This window comes from Melanerpes formicivorus, unplaced genomic scaffold (genome assembly GCF_026170545.1).
Source record: "Melanerpes formicivorus ecotype bairdi unplaced genomic scaffold, bMelFor1.0.p_v2 SCAF_4, whole genome shotgun sequence".
Taxonomy (NCBI): domain Eukaryota; kingdom Metazoa; phylum Chordata; class Aves; order Piciformes; family Picidae; genus Melanerpes; species Melanerpes formicivorus.
Window position 1 is genome coordinate 3,083,423 of NW_027142356.1, and position 13,044 is coordinate 3,096,466.

General features: G+C 51.1%; 1 protein-coding gene across 3 annotated transcripts in view; it reads left to right on the plus strand.

Moving 5' to 3' along the window:
• The window catches only part of SMARCAD1 (SWI/SNF-related, matrix-associated actin-dependent regulator of chromatin, subfamily a, containing DEAD/H box 1), a 70,588-nt gene that overhangs the window by 52,309 nt on the left and 5,235 nt on the right, over window positions 1-13,044 (plus strand). For 2 of the 3 annotated variants that reach the window (XM_068136769.1, XM_068136768.1), the window contains exons 15-21: window positions 282-417; window positions 1,850-1,987; window positions 3,376-3,471; window positions 5,602-5,719; window positions 6,529-6,650; window positions 8,537-8,725; window positions 11,074-11,192. In XM_068136769.1, the coding sequence (XP_067992870.1) occupies window positions 282-417; window positions 1,850-1,987; window positions 3,376-3,471; window positions 5,602-5,719; window positions 6,529-6,650; window positions 8,537-8,725; window positions 11,074-11,192 (918 nt within the window). The remainder of the gene's footprint in view (window positions 1-281; window positions 418-1,849; window positions 1,988-3,375; window positions 3,472-5,601; window positions 5,720-6,528; window positions 6,651-8,536; window positions 8,726-11,073; window positions 11,193-13,044) is intronic. The other variant, XM_068136770.1, reaches the window with a different exon arrangement.

Below are 13,044 nucleotides of genomic sequence, written 5' to 3' on the forward strand. Positions count from 1 at the left end.
TCAGGGCTGCTTTCTATCACCTCCTCCCCCAGTCTGTGTTGATAGTGAGGATTGTTCTGGCCCAGCTGCAGAACCCTGCACTTGCTCTTGTGTTATGTCATTAATAGAGACTATCTAAAGCATCTATAACATTGTTGGGTGCCTCTAGGCAGGTTTGCTGCCCTTCCTGTGTTCCCTCCATAAGCCTTAACACTATAGGGGATTCAATCTGGCAGTGCTAACAGTGTGCTCATGTTAAATTTCCACTCAGTGTGTCCTGCTGTGCTGCCTTTCTCTGCCAGGTACAACAGTGCCATTAGCAGCTCGGAGGACCGGGGGCTGTTCCGCAGGCTGAAGCTGGACTATGCCATCTTTGATGAGGGTCACATGCTCAAGAACATGAGCTCTGTGCGCTACCAGCACCTCATGACCATTAATGTAAGAGATTTGTTTGCTCTTGGGTTACAGGGGACAGCTCCTGCTGTTATCTGTTTGGTGGTTATGGGCTGGGAGAAAGTGGAGGGTGAGCTTCACAGCTCATGCAGAATGTCAGAACATTAGGGGCTGGAAGGGACCTTGAAAGCTCATCCAGTCCAACACCCCTGCCAGTGCAGGAGCACCTAGAGCAGATCACACAGGAACACATCCAGCTGGGTTTTGAATGTCTCCAGAGAGGCTATTGTAATGATTTGTGCTATAACATTGTGGTACTTAGGGACCTATACTCAGTAGTGACCACTACAGCACACCTTGAGTCCTGTGTCCAGTTCTGGGCTCCTCAGTTTAGGAAAGATGTTGAGCTGCTGGAAGGTGTCCAGAGAAGGGCGACAAAGCTGGGGAGGGGTCTGGAGCACAGCCCTGTGAGGAGAGGCTGAGGGAGCTGGGGTTGCTTAGCCTGGAGAAGAGGAGGTTCAGGGGAGACCTTATTGCTCTCTCCAACTCCCTGAAGGGAGGTTGTAGCCAGGTGGGGTTTGGTCTCTTCTCCCAGGCAAGCAGCACCAGAACAAGAGGACACAGTCTCAAGCTGTGCCAGGGGAGGTTTAGGCTGGAGGTGAGGAGAAAGTTCTTCCCAGCAAGAGAGATTGGCCATTGGAATGTGCTGCCTAGGGAGGTGGTGGAGTCACCATCACTAGAGGTGTTCAAAAAAAGGCTTGGAGCCATGGTTTAGTTGATTAGCAGGTGTTAGGTACTAGGTTGGACTTGATGATCTCTGAGGTCTTTTCCAACCTGGTTGATTCTGTGGCTGACTCTGATGGGACTGTAAGAAAAGCTATCTATAGAATCCTCTTTGTTTGTAGCTTGTGGCCTGGGTCGGCAGAATTTTGAAAGAGAAAAGGCTTAGTGGAGTCAGTTTTAAGCTTCTGGAACAGTCTTACATTGTTATCTGCTTAGTTCCCCAAGGAGCTGCAAAGTGTTTCATTAACCAGGAACTTCCTCCTTGAGATCTCAAGAGATATGGAGTTTCAATAGCTGGAACTTGGAATCATAGAATCAGCCAGGTTGGAAAAGACCTCAGAGATCATCAAGTCCCACCTATTACCTAAGGTCTAACACTCCTGACAACTAATCCATGGCTTCAAGTGCCACATCCAAGCCTTTTTTGAACACCTCCAGGGACAGAGACTCCACCACCTCCCTGGGCAGCACATTCCAATGGCCAACTACTACTCTGTCTGGGAAGAACTTTCTCCCAACCTCCAGCCTAAACTTCCCCTGGCACAGCTTGAGACTGTGTCCTCTTGTTCTGTTGGACTTAAACCCAGTGAATTTTGTTTTCTGGTCTCTCTAGCTGTGCTGTTTCTGTTAATGTTTGCTCTGAACACATTCAGCTCATGTTTCTCACTGCTCTCTGCCCCCTTTGGACGGCCAGGCAAAGAATCGCTTGCTGCTGACGGGGACTCCAGTGCAGAACAACCTCCTGGAGCTGATGTCCCTCCTGAATTTTGTGATGCCACACATGTTCAGCAGTAGCACCAGTGAAATCAGAAGGATGTTCTCCTCAAAAACAGTGAGTATTGAACACTCTCTTCTTCTAAAGTACTTCTTACTTTTGTTTTCTTGGGGGTTGGTGTGGGGGGGGCTTGAAAGCTGCTGTTGCTGCATGACTTCTGTAAGTGAGGTCTTATGGCAGTGGGTAATGGGATTATGACAGTCTGGACAATGAAATAAGGAAATAATCTTGGAATCAGAACACCTTAGGCTGGAAAAGACCTTAGGGATCATCTTATCCAACCTCCCTGCCATGGCCACTAGCCCAGCTTACTCAAGGTCCTATCCAACCTGGCCTTCAGCATCTCCAGGGAGGGGGCAGCCACAACCTCTCTGCACAATCCATTCCAAAGTCTTGCCAGCCTCCTGGTGAGGAATTTCTTCCTAAGATCCAATCTAAACCTGTTCTCCTTTAATTTAATCCATTTTCCCTTGTCCTGTTGGTGGACACTCTTGTAAAAAGTCCCTCTGCAGCCTTCCTGTAGGATCCCTTCAGGTATTGGAAGACAGTTAGAAGGTCCCCCTGGAGTCTTCTCCAGGCTGAACAATCCCAGTTCCCTCAGCCTGTCCTCACAGCAGAGGTGTTCCAGCCCCTGGGTCATCTTACAGTGGGGACACCAGAACTGGAGGCAGTATTGCAGGTGGGCTCTCAGCAGAGCGGTGTAAAGGGAGAGAATCCTCTCTCCTGCCCTGCTGGCCACCCTCCTGATGCACCCCAGGATATGTTTGGCCTTCTGGACTGCATGAGCACACTGCTGGCACATGGGCAGCTTCTCATCTACCAACACCCCCAAGTCCTTCCCTTCAGGGCTACCCTTAACTCGCTCTGCACCCAGTTTATATTTGTGCCTGGGATTGGCCTGACCCAGGTGTAGGACCTTGCACTTTGACTTGTTGACCCTCATGCAGTTGGCACTGGGCCATCCCTCAAGCCTGTCAAGGTCTCTTTGGATGGATCCCTGCCCTCAGGTGAGTGTAGCACCCCACACAGCTTGGTGTCATTGGCAGATCTGCTGAGGGTGCCCCTGATGCCATTGTCTATGTCCCTGACAAAGACATTGAACAGCACTGGACCCAGAACAGACCCCTGAGGAGCTCCACTTGTCACTGGTCTCCACATGAACTTTGAACCTTTCACCATAGCTCTTTGAGTGGGACCTTCTAGCCAGCTCCTTGTCCACCTGGTCCATCCATCCAATCTCTGCTTTGTAGAGACAAGGATATCATGTGGGACAGTGTCAAAGCCCTGCACAAAACCATGCCAAGTAAGAACTGAGAGGGCACACTGATGGTCCTGTAAGGCCTGTCTCTGCAGGCTGGGCTTTTCATGGAGTTGCAGTAGTTAAGGTAGTGCTGCTACAGCTGAAAGCTTTGCAGTCTGACTGAATCCTTGCAATATTTCCCTAGAAGAATGCAGAAGAACAAAGCATATATGAAAAGCAGAGGATTGCACATGCAAAGCAGATCATCAAGCCATTCATCCTAAGGAGAGTGAAGGATGAGGTAATGCTTTTATCTCTAAAACCATGTTTTCCTGTTAGCAAGAAACCTGATCACCTTTTGAGGCTAGCAGCAGAATTCAAGGTCAGGTTGTGTCAGTGCCAGTTTTAGCTGTTTATGGAAGAAGAGCAAGAAACTTCAGCTACCTTTTGTCTCTCAGAGGTTTGCAAGTCAAAATGGGACTTGCTGGAGCTTTGGGGTTTGATGTTCAGTATTGTCTGGCTGTTGGCAGTTGGGAATTTTACTTAGGAAATCACAGAATCAAAACACCCAGCTGGAAGAGACCTCCAAGCTCACTCAGTCCAACCTTCCACCCAGCACTCATGGCTCAACCGTGTCCCTAAGCACCAGCTCCACACACTGCTTCAACACCTCCAGGGATGGGGACTCCAGCACTGCCCTGGGCAGAACATTCCCATGGCTGAGAGCCCTCTATGGGAAGAAATATTTCCTGGCATCCAGCCTGAACCTCCCCTGGCACAGCTTGGAACCATTTCCTCTGCTCCTGTCCCTTGCCACCAAGGAGCAGAGGCTGCCCCCTCCTCGCTCCAACCTCCCTTCAGGGAGCTGTAGAGAGCAATGAGGACTCCCTCAGCCTCCTCTTCTCCAGCCTGAACACCCCCAGCTCCTTCAGCCCCTCCCTGTAGCCCAGATGCTCCAGGCCCTTCTCCAGCCTCATTGCCTTTCCCCAGGCACTCTCCAGCCCCTCAGTGTCCCTTTTGAAGTGAAGGGCCTAGAACTGAACACAGCACTCTAGGTGTGGCCTCCCCAGTGCTGAGCACAGGGGGATGGTCACCTCCTGTCCCTGCTGCCCTCCCTGTTTCTGATCCAAGCCAGGATGCCATTGGCTTTCTTGGCCACCTGGGCACTGCTGGCTCCGATTTAATCAACTGCCAAACAGCACCCCCAGGCCCCTCTCTGAGTGGCAGCTTTCCAACCACACATCCCCAGGTCTGTAGCTCACCATGGGGTGGTTGTGACCCAGGTGCAGGACCTGGCACTTGGCCTTGTTAAACTTCATACTCTGAGCCTTGGCCCTGGGGTCTAACCTGCCCAGGTCCTGCTGCAAAGCCTCCCTACCCTCTAGCAGATGGACACAGCCACCCAGCTCGGTGCCAGCTGCAAACTGACGGAGGGTGCACTCAATGCCCTCATCCAGATCATTGCTAAAGACACTGAAGAGGACAGGCCCCAGTGCTGAACCCTGGGGGACACCACTGGTGACTGGGTGCCAGCCAGACCTAACTCCATTCCCCAGCACCCTTTGGGCCCAGCCATCAGGCAGAGTTTTGTCCAGCACAGAGGGCACTGAAAGATGATTCTGAGCACCACTAAGGAACAAGACTTGAGATATTTTTCACATGAACCTCAAAAATCTTTGTGACTGCATAGTAATGGTGCTTTGTTTTAACCCTGGAATCATGCAGGCAGTGTCTGTGCACGTGGGAATTTGTGATGAGAAAATTTGCTGTCATCAAAATGTTTCTTTCTCATTCTAAAATCCAAACCCTATTTGAATTCTGCTATTTAGAACAGCATGTGTAGAGGAAAGTGAGGCTGGAGAGTGCTCTGGGAGGTGTCTGCTTACTTGCATACTTGAGGGCTCAGTGGTTTGAATCACAGAATCAACCAGGTTGGAAAAGACCTCAGAGGTCATCAAGTCCAACCTATGACCTATCACCCAACACCTTCTCACAACTAAACCATGGCTCCAAGTGCCACATCCAAGCTTTTTTTGAGCACCTCCAGGGATGGTTACTCCACCACCTCCCTGGGCAGCACATCCCAATGGCTAATTACTCTTTCTGGGAAGAACTTTCTCCTCACCTCCAGCCTAAACCTCCCCTGGCACAGCTTGAGACTGTGTCCTCTTGTTCTGGTGCTGCTTGCCTGGGAGAAGAGCCCAACCCCCACCTGGCTACAACCTCCCTTCAGGAAGAAGTTTGAAGAAGGTATCTGTGATTAGCAGGGGAGTAGGTCCCAGGCTCTGCATGTCTGATGGTTTGGAGTGTGCAGGCCGTGCCGGTAGGGGTGGGCAGGGAGCGGCGTAGGATCCAGATCATGTTCTGCTTGTAAGAGAGTGCAGAGATGCTGGGCACTGAGTTTTTACCTCTTGTGGTTTTATTTTGGCAGGTCCTTAAACAGCTGCCTGCCAAAAAAGATCTGGTTGAAGTGTGTGACATGTCAGAGAACCAGGAGCAGTTATACTGTGACCTCTTGAACAAACTCAAGAAGACTATTGACGGTAACGGTACGTGAGGAGCTCATGTCCTTGGGCTGGACTCTCTCTCTGCCCAGACAAATGTGACTGCAGGGCCCTTACTTTGTAGCAATGTCTAAGACTCATAAACTTACTATATCCTTTCTGTGAATTTTCCCAAGTTCAAGTAATAGGTGAATGTCAATAAAGTTACCCAGAGAAATAAACAGCATCCCACAGAATCACAGGAGGTTAGGGGATGGAAGGGGCCCCCAGAGATCATCCAGTCCAACAACCCTGCCAGAGCAGCATCACCCAGGGGAGTCTGCACAGGAATGCATCCAGGGGGGGTTGGAAAGGCTCCACAGAAGGAGACTCCACAACCTCTCTGGGCAGCCTGCTCCAGGGCTCTGCCACCCTCACTCGAAAGAAGTTTCTCCTCTTGTTGAGCTGAAACCTTTTCTGGTCAAGCTTGTACCTGTTGTTCCTTGGCTTACTGCTGTGCAGCACCCAAAAGAGCTTGGCCCCCTCCCCTTGACCCCCAGCCCTCAGCTATTGATAGACATTGGTCAGATCCCCTCTCAGCCTTCTCTTCTCCAGACTAAACAGCTCCAGGGCTCTCAGTCTCTCTTCCCAGGGGAGATGCTCAAGTCCCCTAAGCATCCTCCTGGCTCTCCCTTGGACTCTCTCCAGCAGGTCTCTGTCTCTCTGGAACTGGGGAGCCCAGAACTGGACGCAGGATTGCAGCTGTGGTCTGAGCAGGGCAAAGTAGAGGGGGAGCAGAACCTCCCTGGCCCTGCTGGCCACACTTCACACTTCTGCATGCTGCTTCTGAGTAGACCTTACTGCTTTGTTTGCAGACAAAAATTCTGACATGGGCAATGTAATGATGCAGCTGAGGAAAATGGCTAATCACCCTCTCTTGCATCGTCAGTATTACACAGATGAGAAGCTTAGGACCATGTCCAAGCTTATGCTCAAGGTAAGGATGATGAGATACAGATGAAGAAGAATGGGTGGGAAAGGGGAGGGTGGGGGTGGTGTTTGCTTGTTTTATTGGTCAGAGCTGTGTCTTTGCCAAACTTCATTCCCTGTTGCTGCTTTTTATTTCTCTGCATCTGTCCTGTGCTCTAATCAAGCTCTGTGTATGTTTAACACTGATTTTTGTATCAGGCACTGGAATAGAATAGAACAAACCAGGTTGGAAGAGACCTTTGAGATCATCAAGTCCAACCTATCACTCAACACCATCTAATCAACTAAACCATGGCACCAAGCACCCCATCAAGTCTCCTCCTAAACACCTCCAGGGATGGTGACTCCACCACCTCCCTGGGCAGCACATTCCAGTGGCCAATCACTCTGTCTGTGTAGAACTTCCTCCTAACCTCCAGCCTAAACCTCCCCTGGCACAGCTTGAGACTGTGTCCTCTTGTTCTGGTGCTGATTGCCTGGGAGAAGAGACCAACCCCCACCTGGCTACAAGCTCCCTTCAGGGAGTTGTAGAGAGCAAGGTCTCCCCTGAGCCTCCTCTTCTCCAGGCTAAGCAAGCCCAGCTCCCTCAGCCTCTCCTCACAGGGCTGTGCTCCAGACCCCTCCCCAGCTTTGTTGCCCTTCTCCGGACACCTTCCAGCAGCTCAACATCTTTCCTAGACTGAGGAGCCCAGAACTGGACACAGGACTTCAGGTGTGGCCTAACCAGTGCTGAGTCCAGGGCACAATGACTTCCCTGCTCCTGCTGGCCACAGTAATCCTGGCCTGCATCAGGAAGCCGTTGGCCTTCTTGGCCACCTGGGCACACTGCTGGCTCATGTTCATCTCTTCAGCTTTGCTAGGGAAGAAGTGACCATTTGGTTTATGAAGGATTTTAATCCCTTGTTTTCCCTGCTCCTACCATCATAGTCTCCAGTTGTGGCTTTTTTTTTCCTCTGTCCTCCAGGCTTGACATCTGTGGTGTGTTGAAATTGCCCCCAAACTAAAATTGCCAGCCCAGCTCAGTTGGAAGCCAGTGAAGCTCTGTTTACAAGCAAATCTCCAGTGTGGAGATACAAAATGCAATGCATATGTACAAAGGATCCAATATTCACATGGATTTACAATTTAAAAACCTCACAAGAGCCCCTCCCCTGGACCAAACCAGGGGGCTAGCTACACCTTCCCCCTCCCTGCTCCCTGCCCCCCACTACAAGGTCAAAGAGAGAGAAGAGCAGAGAGTAGCTGTTAGCACTTAGCCACAATAAGAATGCAGCCAAGGTAAGCAGCAGCCAAGCAAAGGCCAGCAGCCAGTGTCAGCTAGGGCAGAGAAGCCAAGGACAAAGAGAGACAGTTAGTTTATACAGCTAACTTTAGGTCAGACCAGTGAGATTGTTTAGGCCTTATCATTATTTTCCCTTCTACATCCAGTGGTGATTTATTTGCATTTTACCACTTTTCTATGCAGTCTGGAGCCTAAAACTACCACAGCCTCCCTCTCCCCACCCTACATCTTCCCATGTCTTCTTCCAGCTCCCCAAGGATTGGGTCTGCCTTGCAGGGACTGTGTCTCCAGGGGAAGAGGTCAGTTCCAGAGGTAAAAGGTTGCAGGGCTTGATGGGAACCAGGCAATTGCTGTGGAGGTTGAGTGTTTTGGTAGTCAAGGTTCTCATAGAAAACACATTGAAAACTAATGATCCTGGACCATAAACACAGGGTTGCAGAGTTCATCTTTGGGAGTTTGCATTGGCCACACTCTGGGACTTGTCTGTGTGCCTGCTGGTGCTGCTTTGTTCTTCCAGACAGGTTGGGTGTTTGCTGCGTGCTCCTTCTGCTTGTTCTGCTCTGCCCAGCGAGCTCACCTGGTCCATGACTGCCCTCTGTTTCCTCTACCAGGAGCCCACACACAGTGATGCTAACCCTGACCTGATCTTTGAAGACATGGCAGTCATGACAGACTTTGAGCTGCACTTGCTCTGTAAGCAGTATTCTCACATAGCTGACTTCAAGCTAGGCATGGACCAGATCTTGGATTCCGGGAAGTTCCGGGCGCTGGAACGCATTCTGTCTGACCTCAAGGAGCAGGTTGGTACTGGGGAGCACAGAGACATGCAGCTTGGGAAAAGACCCTCAGGATCACCAAGTCCAACCATGAGCCCTACTCTACAAGAGTCACCCCTAAACCAGAGCCCCAAGCACCACATCCAAACCCCCTTGAAACACAGCCAGGCTTGGGGACTTCACCACCTCCCTGGGCAGCACATTCCAGTCCCTGACCACTCCTGATGGGAAAAATTCCTCCTAGTGTCCAGTCTAAGCCTACCCAGTCACAGCTTGAGGCCATTCCCTCTTGTTCCATCACTAATGACCTGTGAGAAGAGACCAGCAGCAGCCTCTCCACAAGGTCCTTTCAGGTAGTTGTAGACAGCAATGAGGTCTCCCCTCATCCTCCTCTTTTCCAAACTAACCATCCCCAGCTCCTTCAGTTGCTCTTCATCAGATTTCTTCTCCAGGCCCTTCCCAGCTTCCTTGCCCTCCTCTGCCCTGGCTCCAGCACCTCCACATCTCTCTTGTGTTGAGGTGCCCAAAACTGGACACAGCACTCCAGGTGTGTCCTCAGCAGAGCTGAGTCCCAGGGGACAATCCCCTCCCTGCTGCTGCTGGACACAGCATTGCTGATCCCAGCCAGGATGCCTTTGGCTTTCTTGGCCACCTGGGCACACTGCTGGCTCCTCTTCAGCTGCTTGTCCATGAGCACCCCCAGGTCCCTTTCTGCCAGCAGCTTTCCAGGATGGCTGGGATTTCCCTTCCTGTCTATCTAATGGATGTTCTACACAACTTGTTAAACAGGTATCTGCTATCTGTAGGTGCAGCACAGCTGCTGTGCTGTGGAGTTTTGCAATGCAGTTTAGTGCATGTGCAGCTGTGGTGAGCAACACTTGCAGCTGTTTGATGTGCAGCCCTGGTTGTCCTTCAGGGGCAGCTGAAATCAACTTCCCCATTCTCTCCAAGCTTCAGAGCATTCATCCTGAGCTAACACTGCTTTCTCAGTCTGTGGAGGACTAGCAGCATTTTCACAGCTCATGAGCTTTGACCTTCTTTTGGCAATTGAATGAGAACTGTATTGCTTTAGGATAATCAAGTATGGAATAAGCCATTTTAAAGGCAAGAAGAGGTCACTGCCTTAAGTCATGTATTCAAACTGGCTTATTGTGCAAGTAAGCAGGTGCTGCAACCATAGAATTGTCAGGGTTGGAAGGGACCTCAAGGCTCAGCCAGTTCCAACCCCCCTGCCATGGGCAGGGACACCTCACACTGCAGCAGGTTGCTCACAGCCACATCCAGCCTGGCTGCAAAAACCTCCAGGCATGAGGCTGCCACCACCTCCCTGGGCAACCTGTGCCAGGCTCTCACCACCCTCATGAGGAAGAACTTCTTCCTAACATCCAATCTGAATCTACACATTTTTAGTTTTGCTCCATTCCCCCCAGTCCTATCACTCCCTGACACCCTCAAAAGTCCCTCCCCAGATTTCCTGTAGCCCCCTCCAGATCCTGGAAGGCCACAATTAGGTCTCCTCAGAGCCTTCTCTTCTCCAGACTGAGCAACCCCAACTCTCTCAGTCTCTCTCCATAGCAGAGCAGCTCCAGCCCTCTGCTCATCTTCGTGGCCCTTCTCTGGACACCTTCCAGCACCTCCAGATCCTTCCTCTAATAGAGGCTCCAGAGCTGGACAGAGAGCTCCAGCTGTGGTCTCAGCAGAGTGGAGCAGAGGGGGAGAATCCCCTCCCTGGCCCTGCTGGCCACACTTCTCTTGCTGCAGCCCAGGCTCTGCTTGGCTCTCTGGGCTGCAAGTGCTCACTGCTGGCTCCTGTTGAGCTTCTCCTCCCCCAGCACCCCCAAGGCCTTTTGTTCAGGGCTGCTCTCAAGCCAGTCCCTGCCCAGCCTGGATCAGTGCCTGGGATTGCCCTGACCCAGCTGCAGGACCTTGCCCTTGGTCTGGTTGATCTTCAGGATGTCTTGGGAATGTCTTGAATTTGCACAAGTGTGCTGTGAATCTGTTTGGTTATTTCACACACAGGAGTGCTCCTGCTCTGTATTATGGGGAACATAGCTTAAATTTCAGCTGTCAATGAAAAGATTTTGTTAGTATGTATAGATGGGGAGGGCCTGCAGGCTGCTGTGGGGCCTGCAGGCTGCTTGAGCCCCCTAAATACAATGCAACTGAAAATTCACTGTACTGGGTTAATCATGCTTCAGAAATACTGGCTTAGAGTGGCTGCATTGAAAGTTGATCCTGACTTGGTGAAGTTCAGCTGAGGAATTAGATTTGTTCAGAGTAAAATCACATACTGGCACCAGCTAAGTGTTTGTGCAGCTCCTTAATGTGGAATTGTTGTGATGTTCAAACCTGTTTTGCTTTGTCATTTCCAGGGGGACAGAGTGGTGCTGTTTAGTCAGTTTACTATGATGCTGGATGTCTTGGAAGTGTTCCTAAAACACTGGCAGCACAGATACCTCAGGCTGGATGGAAAAACACAGATCTCTGATCGGTATGTGACTGTTGCTGAAGAGGTGAGAGGTAAAACTGGAGCTGTGGAGGTGAATTCAACAGTGGTGGGGGTGTGTGTGGAGCTGTGGAGGTGAATTAAGCCTCCTGCCTTTTTTTCCAGTGCATAGAATCACAGAACGTTAGGGGCTGGAAGGGACCTCAAAAGTTCATCCAGTCCAACCCCCCTGCCAGAGCAGGAGCACCCAGAGCAGGTCACACAGAAACACATCCAGGTGGGGTTGGAATATCTCCAGAGAGGGAGACTCCACAACCCCCCTGGGCAGCCTGTGCCAGGGCTCTGTCACACTCACAGGGAAATAATAATAATTCTTCCTCCTGTTTCCATGGCACTTCCTCTGCCTCAGCTTCCACCACTGCCCCTTGTGCTGGCATTGGGCATCCCCCAGCAGAGCCTGGCTCCAGCCTCTGGGCACTCACCCTGCACAGCTTTAGCAACAGCAATGAGGTCACCCCTGTTTTTTTGTTGTGGTCAGTGGGCTTTACCTAGAGAAGAGGTTTAATGTTGGATTTAATATTGCCTAAGGAAGGGTGAAGCTGAAAGTTGACTTTTCAGATGGTCAGGCTACAGCCTCAGCTGTTGTGTCTTCAGCAGTTTGTGGTGTGTTTGGGTGACTTGGGTGGCAGCATGCCAGAACAAAAGTTCACCTGGAGATATCCACAGAATCACAGAATTAACCAGGTTGGAAAAACCCTCAGAGATCATCAAGTCCAACCTGTTACCTAAGACCTAACACCTCCTGGCAACTAAACCATGGCTGCAAGTGCCACATGCAGTCTCTTCCTAAAGACCTCCAGGGACAGGGACTCTACCACCTCCCTGGGCAGCACATTCCAATGGCCAATCTCTCTTGCTGGGAAGAGCTTCTTCCTGACATCCAGCCTAAACCTCCCCTGGCACAGCTTGAGACTGTGTCCTCTAGTTCTGGTGCTGCTTGCCTGGGAGAAGAGCCCAACCCCCTCCTGGCTACAACCTCCCTTCAGGGAGTTGTAGACAGCAAGAAGGTCTCCCCTGAGCCTCCTCTTCTCCAGGCTAAGCAGCCCCAGCTCCCTCAGCCTCTCCTCACAGGGCTGTGCTCCAGACCCCTCCCCAGCCTTGTTGCCCTTCTCTGGACACCTTCCAGCATCTCAACATCTTTCCTGAACTGAGGGGCCCAGAACTGGACACAGGACTCAAGGTGTGGCCTAAACAGTGCTGAGTCCAGGGCAGAATGACTTCCCTACTCCTGCTGGCCACACTGTTCCTGATGCAGGCCAGAATGGCCTTCCTGGCCCCCTGGGCACACTGCTGGCTCATGTTCAGCTGCTGTCCACCAGTACCCCCCTGGTCCCTTTCTGTCTGGTACTCTGTCCCCAGCGAGTAGTGCTGCATGAAGCATAACAGCAGGGTTACAAGAGGCAGGCACCCCCCTTCCTTTCTTTCTCTAGGACAGAGTTTCCAATGCCCTTCCCAGCAGTGCTTTTGTTGTGTTTATGCTGTGTTGATTTGCTGCTGTTTCCTCTTTCAGCATTTTCTAAAGTTGAGGCTTTCAGATGATGTCACATCAAACTGTCACTTTTGCTGTAATTATTATTTCCCACTTCCCAGCTGAAGTCTCTTACTTCTCTTGCCTGGGCAGCTTGTACTGAGAACAAGTCAGGCAGCTGAATTTCCTCCCTTTGCTTTATGTACTTCAGTCTTTCCTTGTCCTCTGTTTTGCCTTTTTGAATTCTATGATCATCCAGGATCACAGGCTCACAGGATGCTAGGGGTTGGAAGGGACCACTGTAGATTATCAAGTCCAGCCCCCCTGCCAGAGCAGGAGCAGAGAATGCAGCACAGGGCACACAGGAGC